The 18,543-nt window shown below is 37.7% G+C and overlaps 1 protein-coding gene across 2 annotated transcripts in view; it reads right to left on the minus strand.

Moving 5' to 3' along the window:
* The window catches only part of ATAD1 (ATPase family AAA domain containing 1), a 42,200-nt gene that overhangs the window by 17,237 nt on the left and 6,420 nt on the right, over nucleotides 1-18,543 (minus strand). For both annotated transcript variants that reach the window (XM_055425158.2, XM_088842123.1), the window contains exons 3-6: nucleotides 9,530-9,628; nucleotides 7,584-7,704; nucleotides 5,590-5,790; nucleotides 853-959 (exon numbers count right to left, since the gene is read on the minus strand). In XM_055425158.2, coding sequence (XP_055281133.1) covers nucleotides 853-959; nucleotides 5,590-5,790; nucleotides 7,584-7,704; nucleotides 9,530-9,628 — 528 coding nt within the window. The remainder of the gene's footprint in view (nucleotides 1-852; nucleotides 960-5,589; nucleotides 5,791-7,583; nucleotides 7,705-9,529; nucleotides 9,629-18,543) is intronic.

Raw genomic sequence — 18,543 nt, forward strand, 5'->3', positions numbered from 1 at the left:
AAAAAGGAATAAAATAATGACAACTGCAGCAATATGGATCTAGAGATTATCATACTAAGTGAAGTATTTCAGACAGAACGACAAATATCACATGATGTCACTTACATGCAGAATCTGCAACAGAAACCGACTGACAGAACATAGGAAACAAACTTAAGGATACCAAAAGGGAAAAGTGTGGGAGAGTTTGGGGTTAACTACACTGCTATACAAAAACTTAAGTGACATAAGAACTGAGAGTAAATACTAGAAGGACTCAGGGTAAGAGTCTGAAGAAATGCACAGAATACTCAGAGCCAGTCACTTCCTTTTTGTGACATAAAAGGTTCTAATACCTGGTTTTGCTCTCTTCTGTTGTATTTGTTTTGGGCATTTGGGAAATCTTTTTTAATATTTTATTAATTATGAACCCTCAAAATGGATGAAGGAGAAGGCAACGGAACCCCTCCAGTACTCTTGCCTGGAAAATCCCAGGGACGGAGGAGTCTGGTAGGCAGCAGTCCATGGGGTCACGAAGAGTTGGACACGACTGAGCAACTTCACTTTCACTTTTCACTTTCATGCATTGGAGAAGGAAATGGCAGCCCACTCCAGTGTTCTTGCCTGGAGAATCCCAGGGATGGGGGAGCCTGGTGGGCTGCCGTCTATGGGGTCGCACAGAGTTGGACACAACTGAAGTGACTTAGGAGCAGCAAAATGGATGAAGACATAAACAAATCATCAACTTTCAGATACTCACCATTTACGGATAAGTATAATTTATGAAAAAAAATTATAAAAAAGCTTAACAAACAGCTGGACACATTTTCTACCACCATCAACAATAACAAAAAAAAGGCAGATTTCTAATACCTGGCAGCTATGATCAGTATCCAATCCATCCCAGAGACTCATAAACTGAGCTTTCATCATGGCTGTAGCTTCATGGTCAGAACTGGAACGGTTTCGTAGAAAGGAGTCTAGAAGAAAAAAAATCATTAACCTTAGAAATTATCAATAAATTATTTATTCTTTCAGTTCAGTTCAGTTCAGTCACTCAGTCGTGTCTGACTCTTTGCGACCCCGTGAATCGTAGCATGCCAGGCCTCCCTGTCCATCCAACTCCTGGAGTTTACTCAAACTCATGTCTATCAAGTCTGTGATGCCATCCAGCCATCTCATCCTCTGTTGTCCCCTTTTCCTCCTGCCCCCAATCCCTCCCAGCATCAGAGTCTTTTCCAATGAGTCAACTCTTCACGTGAGGTGGCCAAAGTATTGGAGTTTCAGCTTCAGCATCAATTCTTCCAATGTACACCCAGGACTGATCTCCTTTAGGATGGACTGGTTGGATCTCCTTGCAGTCCAAGGGACTCTCAAGAGTCTTCTCCAACACCACAGTTCAAAAGCATCAATTCTTCGGCACTCAGCTTTCTTTACAGTCCAACTCTACATCCATACATGACCACAGGAAAAACTATAGCCTTGACTAGACGGACCTTGGTTGGCAAAGCAATGTCTCTGCTTTTTAATATGCTATCTAGGTTAGTCATAACTTTCCTTCCAAGGAGTAAGCGTCTTTTAATTTCATGGCTGCAGTCACCATCTGCAGTGATTTTGGAGCCCCCCAAAATAAAGTCTGACACTGTTTCCACTGTTTCCCCGTCTATTTCTATTATATAATCTCAAACCCTGGGTTTGGTAACGAGTTTTTACATATAACACCATAAGCAAAGTCCATCCAAGAAAAAAGTGTTAAGTTGGACTTTAATCAAAATGAACTTCCTGTTCTGGGGAGGACATGGTTTAAGAGAAGACAAGCCTGAGAATGGGAAAAAAATATTTATACAACACATATTTGACAAAAGACTTGTATCCAAAATATATGAAGGACTCTTAAAATTCAACAAGAAAACAACCCACTTAAAAAATGAGCAAAAGATATGGATAAAGATCCTACCAAAGAAGATAGACAGATGGCAAATAAGCATATGAAGAGATGTAGCCAGGAGTTTGGGAGGGAGGCATTTGAGAGGGATAAACATATAGAGGACTGGGGATTTTTAGGGTGGTGAAAGTGTTATGTCTGATATTGGGAAGATACATGATATTATATTTTTGTCAGACCATGGAACTGTACAAAACAAAATAATGAACCTGGACTTCAGTTATTAATAATAATAACGGTTCATTAATTATAACAAATACATCACACTAACACAAAATATTAATAGGGAAACTGTTTATGGGGGGGTACATGGGCACTGTACTTTCTGCTCAACTTTAAACTTGCTGCTGCTGCTGCTAAGTCGCTTCAGTCGTGTCCGGCTCTGTGCGACCCCGTAGATGGCAGCCCACGAGGCTCCCCCATCCCTGGGATTTTCCAGGCAAGAACACTGGAGTGGGTTGCCATTTCCTTCTCCAATGCATGAAAGTGAAAAGTGAAAGTGAAGTCGCTTCGTCGTGTCTGACTCTTAGCGACCCCATGGACTGCAGCCTACCAGACTCCTCTGTCCATGGGATTTTCCAGGCAAGAGTACTGGAGTGGAGTGCCATTGCCTTCTCTGCTTTAAACTTGGAACTGTTCTAAAAAAAAAAAACCTTTTAATTAAAAAAAAAAAAAGTGTTAATATCTGAGATTGTAAGAAGGAGAGAAAAAGATGCCCAAAAGGATGTACACTCACAGAAAGTACAGACACGAAAAAAATTCTGCTCATCACTACAGTGAGTTAAGGAAGCTTGTAATGCCTGGACTCTGGAGGGAAATATGTACCCCCTGAAAAATTAAAAAACCAGGATCACAGGGGCTCTCTCTCAGGTTTGAAGTCTAAGTTCGAACCATCTTTCAGTCTAAGAACATCCATGTTAAGAAATTGGATCTTAAAAGCCCTAAGTGGAAGACACAAAACAACTCTGGATCATTTTAGGCAACACAGAATTCTCATACAAAACCAAGTCATAAGCAATCTAAAGTGAGAAATGACACATGGAAACAAACTACTGTGAAAGAGTTAACAATGTAAAGGAGAAGTAGAATTTCAAAAAACAGAACAATCCAGAAAACTGTATTATAATAGTATGCTTTAAATTCTGAAGACATAAAAGGGACTGAAATTCTAACAGAAGAGCAAGCTATAGTAAAAACAGCTAAATCTGAAAAATAAATAGAACTTCTAAAGTTCACTTTTAATAGAATACAAACCCAATGGTTATGAGACTAAATATAGCCAATCAAAGAATTGCTTTTTATAACTTACTCAATGACTGATAGTTTATGCATCAACAAAACTTTTAAAACATTGCCAAGTAAATTATAATACTAAAAGAAGAAAAAACTTGGGGCTTCCCTGGTGGCTCAGTAGTAAAGGATTTGCCTATCAATACAGGAGACATGGGTTTGATCCCACGTGCTGTGCAGTAGCTAAGCCCATGTGCCCCAACTGTGCCTCTGTGCTCTAGAGCCTGGGAGCTGCGACTCCTGAGGACAGGGGTCACAACTACTGAAGCCCCCGAGCTCTAGAGCCCGTGCTCCACCCACCATAATGGGAAGCCTGCACACCACAATTAGAGAGTAGCCTCTGCCTCGCTGCAATTAAAGAAAAGCTCATGCAGCAATGAAGACCCAGCACAGCCAAAAATAAATAAAATTATTTTTTAAAGAAGAGGAAAAAATCCTGCCAATTAAACATGCTATCCCAATTTCAGATATTAAAATATAAAAAACTAAAATAAAGTAGTGTGTTTTAGAACTGATGAGATATGGTAGACGGTAGACCTAGATGCTAAAACTATGGAAATGACTCAAGTCATTAAGTAAAGAGTTGAAGAAGTGTGTGTACATATATATATATATATAAAATAAAATAGAAATCTTGTAATTTGAATAGCAAGTAGACAGAAAATATAGATTAAATTACAAAGAAATATTGGGTCATAAGATTTCTCAAAAGCAACAAAAAGACTGACAGACAGTGGACTTCTAACTTTAAAATATTGAAAGGAAATATAATTCTGTTATTATTTAAAAATAAAAACACAGAATGAACACATTTTCACACAAAGACAGAAGCTGCTGTACTCACAATCTCTGCTGAAAGAATTTTGACTTCAGGAGGAAGGAAATTAAATCCAGAAAAGGCAGGTTCAAAAAGTAATAGTGAACAAAAAAAGTGGCAAAGTGGTCTCTAGACAAGCAATGCCAATATAAAAATAACAACTAATATGGAAAGTAAAAAATAAGAGAAACTGTTATCAGAAACATGTAAGAGATGAGAGGAGTGATTGGTATTCAAGAGCTCTAAGATCCCTGTCTTATTTGGTAAGAGGGGAGAAATAATTAGCCTAGACTTTTAAGACAAACAGCTATGCTAAGGGGCTTCCCTGGTGGCTCACATGGTAAAGAATCTGGCTGTGAAGCAGGAAACCCGGGTTTGATCCCTGGGATAGGACGATCCCCTGGAGAAGGAGAAAGCTACCACAACAGGGAAAAGGGAATAAAAAGAAAAAGCACAAAAGTCCACTAGATTGGTAAATAAAAGGCACACAGTTAAGTGGTCAAAATAAATCTGTCAACTATCAAAATAAAAGCAAACTGACCACACTCCTTATTAAAGAGTCTCATGTTAAAATTTTTAAAAATCTAGCAAATGTTCTCTTATGCAAAATTTAAAGCAAAAATCACACAAAAAAGGAATAAATTAGTAAGATACACAAGGCAAACATGTAACCAAAATACTTCATATCTATACCTATCTTTCTCTATGTATAATTCTATACAGCTTATTATATTACATATAATAGTAAAATTAATTCAAAGCCAGTTTTAACTAATGTAGCTTTATTTAACTTACTGTAACAAAAATGCAGATGATCCATAAAATGTTAAATAGAGAAAAGTTCACTAATATAAAAGTCATGACAGAGAAAGATGATCCATTTATGTTGACAGTCCATATGGCAAGGAATTTAACTAGATTCCTACTTCACATTATATATTTTAAAAACAAAAGCATTTAAGGAGGTAGTGAGGGATTTGTAAATCAGGCACACAAAATATAAATCATAAAAGAAAAAGACTGACAAACAAAACTACATTCAATTTAAATATTCATAAAGAAACTAACATAAAGCGAAAAGACAAGCCAGTCTAGAAAATATTTGTAATCATATTAAAACATTATCAAAGAATTACAAAGGAAAATGCAAATAATCCCCAAAAAAACCTGGCAATTTACAAGCAAGGAAACCTAAATCGCTAATCAACTTGCTAAAAGATACACAAACGTACTAGTAAGCAGCAAACACAAAACAATGAGATGATTCTCGCTCTTTAAATTGACATAAATTAACGTTACTGCCTGAAAAGAGAAGTTTTGGGGAGGAGTATGTAAGGAAACAAACTATATACTGATGAGAGTGAAAATGGGTATAACCACTTTGATAAGAACTGGTGTAACACAGTAATTAACACTAGTGATCCTAATAAAGTTGAAGATGGACACATCACAGAATCTGATGGTTCAACTTCTAGGTGCCTACCCTGGACAAACATATAAGCAGAAGGAAACATGTACATGCAAGTCCACTGCACACTGTTTAGAAAACATAGCATACCTATTTCATCTATAAAGATGATGGAAGGCTGTAGCTTTATGGCAAGGGAGAAAACAGCAGCAGCCAGTTTCTGAGATTCTCCATACCACTTATCCGTCAGTGTTGAAGGCTGAAGGTTAATAAATCGACAGCCTGCTTCTTTGGCTGTGGCCTTGGCAATCAACGTTTTACCACAGCCTGGAGGCCCATAGAGAAGCACACCTGGAAATTAACATGTTATTTTATTATCTCCTTTAAGAGGATGAGATTTGCTAGTTTATGGGATAATCAACATAATATTAATTCTGCTCATATGAAAATGCTTCATAATATTCATTTCTATTAATCTTTTCTTATAGTAGAAAGGAAGGTGCCACATCCTAAGTTTGTGTCAGTGATGACATCTACTTGGGGTTACAGCACCCTCGTGCTTCCTCCCTTCATCAAACAGTCCAGTTCAGGATAACAATCTTTGTCTTCCACTAAACTGGTCCCTGGGGACTGCTGCTTTAGATCACATAACAAGGAAATACTTATTTAACTTAAAAAAATTTGGAACCATCCTTAGTTTCAGATGATGCATTTAAATAAAAACCAGATTTACATAAGGCTGTTAAAAGTACCGCCTCATAATTTGGCATCTGCTATGCTAATTGGGGTTTTAAACCAAGTCCAATTGGTTAAGTCACCCAATTACCTAGCCTAAAACATCACTGATGAGAAAATTTCCTATATTCGTTAGCACTGTGAAACTGAAGACATGAAAATTCACAAAAGTTCATTCTTCACACTATAAACAACCTGCAAGAAGGTAGCAAAGAACTTAATAATCCAATCTCTATCTTACTCTTTTGATCTGGGCACAGATAAATCATTTGAAATTTTCTTTGGGGAAAACTTTCTCTTAATCACAATAAACTAAATGCATTTTGTTAGGGGAAAAAAAGCAGTTTTGCTGTTTCAGAAAATAAAAGAAAGACATAAAAAACAGATTTGTTGTTCTAGTTAATGAAGAAGTATGCGATTTTTGATAACTGTTATCCTCTATTTACCAGAAACAAAAGTTTTCTACTTCATAAAAATGTACAGCTATTTGTTTCAATTTAATGCACTTTCTAATACAGCTGTAAAATTAGTTAAGATTATAAACAACTACAATTTATACATGTTATTTTTATATTTTTAAAGATACTACTTTTTTGAGAAATGTATTTATCTAATAATTTGATTTCAGTCTTGACTAGCAACCTCGCTAGCTTTGATAATACAATAAAGAGAAGCTTCTACTAGATGGCAATAAATAAGCTACACTACAGAATTTGTATCTGAAAGCCACGGCAACACACCTCTATAGATCTCACCATCAATTATCAAGAAAGCTACATTTGAATTGCCTTCAATAAACCTTAAACATGATCAATATGTGAATGATTAATAATAGAAGTACTGTATTTAAGGATGCATTTATAAATACTGTCAATTCTTGAGTTACAAGGCTTCTGCAGTTATTACTAAGTAGGAATAAGAAAATGTTCCCCTTAAAAATAAGTAACATTTAATTTCTTAATTTCCAGTTCATCCATTCACTATTTCTTTTAAAAAAACAAAAACTATTGTAATCTAAAAGTAAATAGAAACACCAAAAGGGAAAAAAAAAATCACTAGAATAGTGAAAAAAGAAAAAGGAGTCTTATTTTCTCTTTGACAAAGACCCATATTTTTACTTTGAATCTTTTTTTATCATTGATTTCCTTAATTTCATTTTCTTGTAATAAATATGAATTTGAAATAAAGGGATTATTTGGACATATAATATCTATATAGGGGAAAAATTATCTAAATTTGGAAAGCTGAAGAATGAGCAATTATCTTAAAATTATTATTTATAAAATCATTCACTGGATCTCAGCAATCTCTTGAAAATCCAACTTTAAAAACGTCAATTCTATAAAGGTAGAAAGTTTCCGTGTTCTCCAGATTTTTAATGTTTTCACAAATATAAACTTTTAACATACCTTTTGGAGGCTGTAGAAGCCTAGAATTTTCAAACAAATGCTTCTTTTTGATAGGTAAGATGACTGTGTCTTTTAGATCTGTAATGACATCATCCAAACCTGCTATATCACTCCAAGTAACCTGGTAAAAGGTAAAGTCAGCATGAAATTTTACAACTAATGTATAGTCACTGAAGTAAAAAAACAAACAAAAAACCCCAAAATGATAAGACTTGATTATACCTAAATAATAAGTTTTTAAAAAATGATATATTAATGTAAGTATTCTTAAGCAATACTGAAATTATTAAGCTACTGTGAGCTGCGAAAAGAAATTTAACAGTCAACTACCTATTATTTAAAAAGAAAAAGCACTAGGTCTGGCAGGGATCTAATAAGCTGAAGTCATTCTATTAAGAGAAGGAAATACTCCACACCAAGACAATTGAGAGCTAGCTGAGACAGATAATTTAGCACTAGCTAATAGGAAGAGCTCCACCAGGAGTGTGCCTAATTCATACATGATGCTGTCAAACGTAATAGGAAGGAGTTTAGAAACAAGGCCTAAACTCATCAAACTGGGCTTCGGAACTTCACTGATCAAAAGGAAACTGTGTCAAAATTTCTATATTTATAAAGAGTAACAGGGGATATAAGTGTTCAAAATAGAAACGGCTTGTGTATTTTAAAGCCTTCTGACTCAGCTTTAAAAAAAAAAATTGGAGGGAGTCGGGGGAGGGCAGTCTATAAACTAACTGAAAAATATCTGAAAAACAAACAAAAACAACCTAGCTTTGATTTAGAAGAGTAAAGGGGCTGGAAGTGGGGCTGGTCAAAAGCAATGTTTACAACAGATTTATTCTCCACCATAAAAAAAAAGGAAAAATAATAGCCAGAACTGAAAAAAATCCTCACTTATTTTCACTGTAACTATAACAAAGGATCCTCATTTCAAATGGAGGATTAATTCTGGAAGGGCATGTATGTCTCTGTGCATAAAGATATTAACAGACACTGTACATTTTTATTTCCTAAATTTGGAGATATCATATTTCATTCTATTTATTTATTTATACCTATGTTTCAAAATATTCACCTAGGATTTCAGAATTTATAAATTACATTAATCTGATGCTCAAAATAATCCTTTAGAAGTAAGAAGAGCAGATATTACATTGTCCCTGGATTACATATGAGGAAATTGAAACTCAAAAGAGGAAATCATTCGCCAAGGCCATAAATGGAAAAACTGGGATTCAGAATCTTGTGCTATCATACTTGATCATAAAAATTTAGATTTCACCTCCATGTCAAACATCAACTTACAGCAGTAATTTTACATGCCACAAGGTGAATATATAAAAGTACAAGTTTAACTAAACAAATGTGTGCCAGAAAGGTTACTACAAGTGGGCCTGAGACTATTATCCTTAGAGAGCCCTGCATGCACAGCTAGCCCTTGGTTGGGGTATGGGAGATACTAAAGATTTCAGGAGCTTCCTCCGTTCTCCAGATAAGAACAGCTTGCTGTGTCTAAACTGTGTAAACAATATGGTTTATGGTGGACACCTATTTTCCTTATGAGAGTCCAGAATTTAGATACATGTTAGGAAAATGGGACCAATCCCAATTAAAACCCTGAGCCCTAAGTCTCTAATGAGCTTCTTTCGTGGAAAGCATTTGATATGCGTTCTCACAACCTTCTGATGAAAGAATTAAGTACATTCTGTGTGACTTCATTGGGAGAACTCCTGGGAGCTTGTCTGATTTCCTAAAGACTTCACTACGTGTCCCCTCTTTCTTGGCTGATTTTGTCCTGTATCCTTTTGCTGTAACACCTTATGTTCATGAATATGACTGCACTGGATTCTGGTTCCTCCCAGAGAATCATTAAACCTAGTCATGGTCTTTGGGACTCTTGAGACAAAATGTTAGACAAAAAAAATAATAAGATTAAGGATACATACATGCATGTTAAGAGGGTCTACTAGATGAGCAGCAATACTCATTTCATATTCTGAAAGCTTCACATTTTTCACACCAATTTGTTTCATTAATTTTTCTGCCTAGAAAGAAAAAACAAGCAACCTCCGTTAGTTTGATATTTAGACACTAGCACTTCAAAACATGTACCTGTGAAGTCTACAGAGCAATGAATAGACATGCAAGATTTTCCAGATATTCTACACCATCTGATTTCATCCTTCCCCATTGTTAAGTCCTTAGGCTAAAAAAAGACTTGAAGGTCTACTCCACAGAAACCAGGGCAATTCAAATCAGCTCTTGGGAAATGAGAAAATAGAGCACATGACTGAAGAAATATAATACACGGCCTCTCAGCACTACAATGAGTCTCGAAGGTCCAATCAGATTTCTCTTTCCTAGGAAGATTATTATGACAGATGCAGATTAAGCCTTAAGACAAAAGATAAAGGAGTTCAGGGTATTAAGAAATGGACAACTAAAGGTTCTTTCCTTAAATTTGTAGAGTATCTGAAAACAGGTGTCTAACTTTCCTGAAATTACCTATATATCTACAACAGGTGTTCTGACCTACCTAATTTCAGACTGTTCTCTGATGCTACCCTTTTTGGTTAAAGTCAATTCTTGAGGCTAGGCAACCAGAGACAATAAAAATAATTTTGAATTAGGAGTATGCTTGCACATATTTTTTGGAGAAGGGAATGGCAAACCACTCCAGTATTCTTGTCCGGAAAAATTCAGGGACAGAGCTGCCTGGCAGGCTACAGTCCATGGAGCCGCGAAGAGTAACACAAGACTGAGCAACTAACACTTTCACATATTTTTAGAGCTGGGCAAAAGGAGCCTTAAATTGTAAGCTCTAGTAAAGCAACAAAGCTTTTAATTAAAATAAGGATAAGGATAAACATTTACTGAATGTGTTGTACATCATACCAAAACACTCTAGATGGATTAACTCACTGAATTCTCAGCGAGATTCTATGAGGTAGGTACAATTTTTCCCCAACGTAGGTACAATTTTTCCCCAACACAGAAAAAGCAACTGAAGCTTAGGTCAGACTAAGTTATCAGTCTTAGTTTAAGTGAGCAAATGAGATAGACAACATGTGAATCCAGGCAGTCCCAACTTGAGCCTATATTCTAACCATCACATATTATATATTGGTTTCCTCAATTACATGATTAGACTTTGTGGCCACTAGAGACAACATATTCACATTTCAACTAAGTGAATCTTTTTAGAAATGAAGGTGCCCTGATAAATCACATTTACTTAGATTTTTTCTGTTACATTTTCCTAGATCACTTCTGATTATATATAATCTTGCTATTTGTCAGCAATATTGCTACTCTTAAAAATATTCATATCACAGGGCATGATTATAGGTTAGTTACAGGATTAGGATGTGTGTTGATCATATTACTATGGCATTTTTTAAAAAGTGCCATGAACCACATCATTTTTCATTAGCCACCCTCTATAAACTTACTGCATTAATGGATAAAGCAGACTTTTTCAGATTCTTCTATCTCTTTCTTACAAATAACTTCTCTTTCACTGACTTCAAACGTGTCGGCTGTACAAGGTATCCTATTTTCTGCACCTATAACCTATAACAGCATTTAACTCTTCTTTTTCACTGTACTTCTATAAATGTGAAGCCATCCTGTATGTGTTCCTTTAGGCCATGCTCTGAAACAGTGGTTCTCAATCAGGGGTGACTTTGTATCCCCAGGGGACATTTAGTAATGTCTGAAAATACCTTTGGTTATCACAACTTAGGTGCTAATATTTCGTTTAAAATTTTTACATTCATTTTCAAGTTTTGGAATTGTTGTTATGCTACCCTCATAGAAAGGTTTGGTGTTTCCTCTTTACCTAGTCTCTAGAAAAGTTAATATAAAATTGTTATTATTGTCTCTTAAATCTTGCTAGAATTTGCCAGTAGAATCCTATGAGCTTGTAGTTTTATGGAAATATTTTTTCCAGTATCAATTTATTTCATAGTTATGGAACTATACATGTATTCTAATTCCTAAGTCAGCTATGGTAATTCACAATTTTCTAAGTTTGTCTATGTCATTTAGGTTTTCAAATTTACTGATATAATTATTAACTGTCTTAATTTTTAACGCCTACAGCATCTGCCATTGCATTGTCTTTTATCATTCTTAGTTATTGGTTCAGTTCAGATCAGTTCAGTCGCTACAGTCGTGTCTGACTCGTTGTGACCCCATGAATGGCAGCACACCAGGCCTCCCTTGTCCATCACCAACTCCCGGAGTTCACCCAAACTCATGTCCATCGAGTTGGTGATGCTATCCAGCTACCTCATCCTCTGTCGTCCCCTTCTCCTCCTGCCCCCAATCCCTCCCAGCATCAGGGTCTTTTCCAACAAGTCAACTCTTCACATGAGGTGGCCAAAGTATTGGAGTTTCAGCCTCAGCATCAGTCCTTCCAGTGAACACCCAGGACTGATCTCCTTTAGGATGGACTGGTTGGATCTCCTTGCAGTCCAAGGGACTCTCAAGAGTCTTCTCCAACACCACAGTTCAAAAGCATCAATTCTTCAGCACTCAGCTTTCTTCACAGTCCAACTCTCATATCCATACACGACCACTGGAAAACCGTAGCCTTGACTAGATAGACCTTTGTTGGCAAAGTAATAGCTCTGCTTTTTAATATGCTATCCAGGTTGGTCATTACTTTCCTTCCAAGAAGTAAGCATCTTTTAATTTCATGGCAGCAATCACCATCTGCAGTGATTTTGGAGCCCAGAAAAATAAAGTCAGCCACTGTTTCCCCATCAATTTCCCATGAAGTGATGGGACTGGATGCCATCTTAGTTTTCTGAACGTTGAGCGTTAAGCCAACGTTTTCACTCTCCTCTTTCACTTTCATCAAGAGGCATTTTAGTTCCTCTTCACTTTCTGCCATAAGGGTGGTGTCATGTGCATATCTGAGGTTATTGATATTTCTCCCAGAAATCTTGATTCCAGCCTGTGCTTCCTCCAGCCCAGCGTTTCTCATGATGTACTCTGCATATAAGTTAAATAAGCAGGGTGACAATATACAACCTTGATGTACTAATTTTCCTATTTGGAACCAGTCTGTTGTTCCATGTCCAGTTCTAACTGTTGCTTCCTTACCTGCATATAGATTTCAGGTCAGGTGGTCTGGAATTCCCATCTCTTTCAGATTTTTCCACAGGTTATTGTGATCCACACAGTCAAAGGTTTTGGCATAGTCAATAAAGCAGAAATAGATGTTTTTCTGGAACTCTTGCTTTTTCCACGATCCAGCAGATGTTGGCAATTTGATCTCTGGTTCCTCTGCCTTTTCTAAAACCAGCTTGAACACCTGGAAGTTCACGGTTCATGTATTGCTGAAGCCTGGCTTGGAGAATTTTGAGCATGCCTTTACTAGCGTGTGAGATGAGTGCTACTGTGTGGTAGTTTGAGCATTCTTTGGCATTGCCTTTCTTTGGGATTGGAATGAAAACTGACATTTTCCAGTCCTGTGGCCACTGCTTGCTGAGTTTTCCATTATTGGTAGCTTCACTTTTTTCTTGATTGGTCTTACAGAGTGTCAATTTTATCAGTCTTTTCAAATAACAAACTTTTGGTAGTACTTTTCCATTATATATTCATTTTCTATATTTCTATTCATTCTCTCATTATCCTACTTTTTATTAAATCATCCTATCTTTATTATCTCCATTTGTTCACTATCCATGGGTTTACTTTGTTAAAAACATTTTCCTCAGCCCAAGCTGGATATTTACTTTATCGATTTTCCACCTACTTTCCTAAGAAAAATACTTAAGAGCATAAATTCTCCCTGTGCTGTGCTTAGTTGCTCAGTCACGTCCAACACTTTGGGACTCCATGGACTGTAGCCCACCAGTCTCCTGTCCATGGGCATTCTCCAGGCCTAATACTGGAGTGGGTTGCCATGCCCTTCCCCAGGGTATCTTCCCATCCCAGGGATCGAACTGAGGTCTCCCACAATGCAGGCAAATTCTTTACCGACTGAGCCACCAGGGAAGCCCAAGAATATTGGAGTGGGTAACCTATCCCTTCTCCAGAGGATATTCCTGACCCAGGAATGGAACCGGGTCTCCTGCATTACAGTGGGATTGTTTACCAGCTGAATTACCAGGGAAGCCCAATTCTCCCTAAATACTACCTAATATTTTAAGTTTAATTAAATTACAATATCATTTCTATGTGTTCTTTTACCTAAGAGTTATTTAGAAATGTTCCCTACTCTCCAAAGTTATTGGATATGTCTAATGATCTTATTGTTCTACAGTATAGCCACTGTGTGTGTGTGTGTGTGTGTGTGTGTGTGTGTGCTTTGCCGCTCAGTCGTGTCTGACTCTTTGCAACCTCATGGACTGTAACCCGCCAGGCTCCTCTGTCCATGGAATTTTCCAGGCAAGAATACTTAAGTGGCTTGCCATTTCCTACTCCAGGGGATCTTCCTGACCCAGGGACTGAACCCGTGTCTCCTGTGTCTCTCGCATTGCTGGCAGATTCTTTACCCACTGAGCCATCGGGGAAGCCCTGTAATAAATATGCTAACAGTAAAATGAAACTTCAGATTTTGCTTTATAAACCAGCATTTGGTTTAATGTCACAAATCTTGTATGCATGCTTGGGAGATGCACTCAACATTTGTTTTGGGTACAATGTACAACATACAGGCACAGATAAAGCTTGTTATTTGTTTAAATCTACATTCTCTAAAAATGTTTCATCTATCAATTATTGAAAGAAATGTTTAAAACCTTCCACCACGGTGATGACTATGTTATTTCTCTCTGTGATTCCTTATATTTTCGCTTTATGTATTTTAATGCTACATTAACAGATGCACATATAGAAATGTTATACTTCTTGGTGAATTGAATTTTTAATCATACTGCAGTGAACCTCATTTTCTCTATTAATATTTTTGCCTTAAAGTTAATTTTTGTTCAATCAGCTTTCCTGATGCTTTAATGCACATTTTTCAACTTATGTTAAATTCAACTTAAATTTCTTTTTCTAAACAATAACTACATCTTTGTCTTTAAATACATACAGTCTTTGGGGGGGGGTCAAAGAATATTATCTTTGAGGCTTTGATGGGAATATCATCTCTGAGGCTCTCCACATCTTGGATTGGTACTATGCTTTGTACTCTGATCTCCTCTGGATCATAAAAACAGAAGCTCAAATTCTGTAGGTTTAGGAAATTCTACCAATTGTAAAAGTTAGCCATCAAACTCAATTTACCTTTCTGAATTTTCCCTTTACGTTTTTTATCTGCATATTTTACTTTCTTGCAAGCTCATGAATGTCTTTATATGATTTAAAATATGTAGATTATTTAGTTATTTTCAGCAGGAAGGTCAGTCCAGGTACTTACCACACTGACCTATTCATTCTCCACTTGGTTTGCACCATCTTCCTATCCCCTAAATGAAGGCTTACTCTTCAGCCTATTGTTTATATTATATAACATCTCCTTTAGAGACCTCCCAGTCACATATGCTCTCAACAGATATTTTAGTGTATAAATCCTAATAGTTGAAGGAGCAAAGTGGAAGAGTAATTTGGTGAAAAAAACCTCAAGTCTTACTGTGGAAAATTCTTAAAGAGATGGGAATAACTTATCACCTTACCTGCCTCCTGAGAAACCTGTACACAGATCAAGAAGCAACAGCTACAACCAGACATGGAAAAATGAACTGGTTCAGAATTGGGAAAGCAATAAGACAAGGCTGTATTGTCACTCTGCTTATTTAACTTATATGCAGAGTACATCATGTGAAATGTTGGGCTGGAAGAATCACAAGCTGAAATCAAGACTGCCAGAAGAAATAACAACATATATAAAGATGATACTGCTCTAATGGCAGAAAGCAAAGAGGAACTAAAGAGCCTCGTGATGAGGGTGAAAGAGAGTGAAAAAGATGGCTTTAAACTCAACATTAAAAAAACTAAGATCATGGCATCCAGTCCCATCACTTTGTGGCAAATAGAAGGGCAAAAAGTGGAACCAGTGACAATTTTTCTTTTCTTGGGTTCCAAAATCACTATGGATGGTGACTGCAGTGATGAAATTAAGACACCTGATCCTTGGAAGGAAAGCTATGACAGACCTAGACAGTGCATTAAGAAGCAGAGATATCCCTTTGCTGACAAAGATCTGTATGTATAGTCAAAGGTATGGTTTTTCCAGTAGTCACGTACAGATCTAAGAATTGGACTCCAAAGAAGGCTGAGAGCTAAAGAATTGATGCTTTCAAACTGTGGTGCTTGAGAATACTGTTGAGAATCTCTCGGACAGCAAGGATATCAAACCAGTCAATCCTAAAAGAAATCAACCCTGAACATTCATTGGAAGGACTATGCTGAAGCTGAAGCTCAAGCTCCAATACTATGGTCACCTGATGCAAACAGCCGACTCACTGAAAAAGATCCTGATGCTGGGAAAGATCAAAGGTAAAAGAAGAGGGCAGCAGAGGATGAGACAGATAGCATCACTAACTCAATGGACATGAATCTGAATAAACTCTAGGAAGACAGTGAAGCCATGTGTGCTACAGTCCACTGGGTAACAAAGAGCAGGACACAACTTAGGGACTCAACAATAACAACATACCAATAGCCCCGGGGCCTACCCTATCTTACCAAGACTCACTGCTCTAAAGAGTCCAATTATTTAAGGGCATCTGATAAGCAATCTCCAAAGACTGTTGGGATTCTCTGGTGGCTCAGACAATAAAGAATCTGCCTGCAATGTGGGAGGCCTGGGTTCGATCCCTGGGTTGGGAAGATCCCCTGGAGAAGGGAATAGCTACCCATTCCAGTATTCTTGCTGCAGAATTCTGTGGACAGAGGGGCCTGGCAGGCTACAGCCCATGTGGTTGCAAAGAGTCAGACACAACTGAGCAACTTTCACTTTCTTTATGGCTTCCCTGGTGGTTCAGTTGGTAAAAAGTCTGCCTGAAAGGTGGGAGACCCGGGTTCAGTCTCCCGGAGCAGTCTGCCATCTACAAGGCATTCATGAGCTTGCAAGAAAGTAAAATATGCAGATAAATGGCAACCTCTCCAGTATTCTTGCCTGGAGAATCCCATGGACAGAGGATCCTTGTGTACTATAGTCCAAGGAATCACAAAGAGTTGGACACGACTAAGTGTCTAACACGAAGACTGATCCTTCCCCTGCCATTTAGACCTACAATTTCAACAACTCCATAAATATTTTCCCTTGGATTCCTACCACCAACACAATCTCAATATGCCCAAATCAAACGTCATCTTCTCAAGTACTTGCCCCATATACAGATTCTGCTGCTGCTGCTGAAGATTCTAAAACTCTATAAAAGACTCACTATGAGTCTGAGGATTCCAGACAAATCTCAGATTCATCTGTAAGATGTCCCTTTTCTCGTCATCACAAAGTCCTTCGAACATTTACCTACTTTACCCATTCCACTCTTTGTGTCACTCCTTCATTCTAGGTCTTTGCCAGCATTACTTGTCTATAACCAACTTGGTTCTAGTTTCCTTTGTCAGTGACATATTGGCACTTGCCACGGGCATTTGCCTTCTGTCCCTGAGAGGACTGAATCCTGTGCTGCCACAGCTGTTGACCTTCGATATGCCCTGAAAGGAGTCTAGGGTTGAGAATGAGACATTTTGTGCTCCAGAGAAACTGCTGGAACAGGTCTTCAGACAGTTACTTTCAGGAACTGATATCTTCTTGGGCTCCAAAATCACTGCAGATGCTGACTGAAGCCATGAAATTAAAAGACACTTGCTCCTTGGAAGAAAAGCTATACCAACCTAGACAGCATATTAAAAAGCAGAGACATTACTTTGCCAACAAAGGTCCGTCTAGTCAAGGATATGGTTTTTCCAGTTGTTATGTATGGATGTGAGAGTTGGACCATAAAGAAAGCTGGGTGCTGAAGAATTGATGCTTTTGAACTGTGGTGTTGGAGAAGTCTCTTGAAGAGTCCCTTGGACTCCAAGAAGATCAAACCAGTCAATCCCAAAGGAAATCGGTCCTGAATATTCATTGGTGGGACTGATGCTGAAGCTGAAGCTCCAATACTTTGGCCATCTGATGCTAAGAACTGACTCCTTGGAAAAGACCCTGATGCTGGGAAAGATTCAGGGCAGGAGAAAGGGACGAAAGAGGATGAGATAGTTGGATGGCATCACCAACTCGATGGACATGAATTTGAGCAAGCTCCAGGAGTTGGTGATGGACAAGGAAGCCTGGTGTGCTGCAGTCCATGGGGTCACAAAGAGTCCAACACAACTGAGCAACTGAACTGACCTGATCTCCTTATATTTAGAAAAGCACTAAGTAAGTCCCCTCATGGTGACATCACCTCCTTGGAACCAGTAGAAAAAACCTTTTTGTACAAAAAGTGCTTGATTGCATGAACACTCCTTCACCAAAATCATGTATATTGACCTACCCTGCCTGACACCTTTATAAACAGCAGTTTCTCAGAGGTATCTGAGGTGCTTTCTCCCAGGCTACAGTCCTCATTTTATCCCAAATAAAACTTCACTGGCAACTCTCACGTTGTGCATCTTTTAAGTTGACAGTTATGGTGACTGAGAAAAGACCCAGAGTGGACTTGCTTCCTTTGCCTGAACTCTCTGAGGAACAGAGCCTTGGTACCAGCAGTGGCCCCTTGTACCCATCCACCTCCCCGGGTAAATAAGACATATTTCCTGTCCCCTTAACAAAATCAATTCCATTCCTCATACCTTCTTTAATAGAAAAGCACATCGCACTTTCCTTAAACAATCATGAACTAACTGTCCTTTATATTAGTATTCTGTAGATTGGTAAATATAAATACCAGTGATCATTTCTAAAAACAGTTGCTTTCTTATAGAGGACATCTCAGGATGGCATCGAACATTACTTACTAACAGTCCAAAATCTCTAGTTTCTCTGTAAGAGAAAGTTAGTGTTCAG

The sequence above is a fragment of the Moschus berezovskii genome, chromosome 12, assembly GCF_049115385.1.
Source record: "Moschus berezovskii isolate FMDL1 chromosome 12, NW_MosBer_1.0, whole genome shotgun sequence".
In the NCBI taxonomy this organism is placed as follows: Eukaryota; Metazoa; Chordata; class Mammalia; order Artiodactyla; family Moschidae; genus Moschus; species Moschus berezovskii.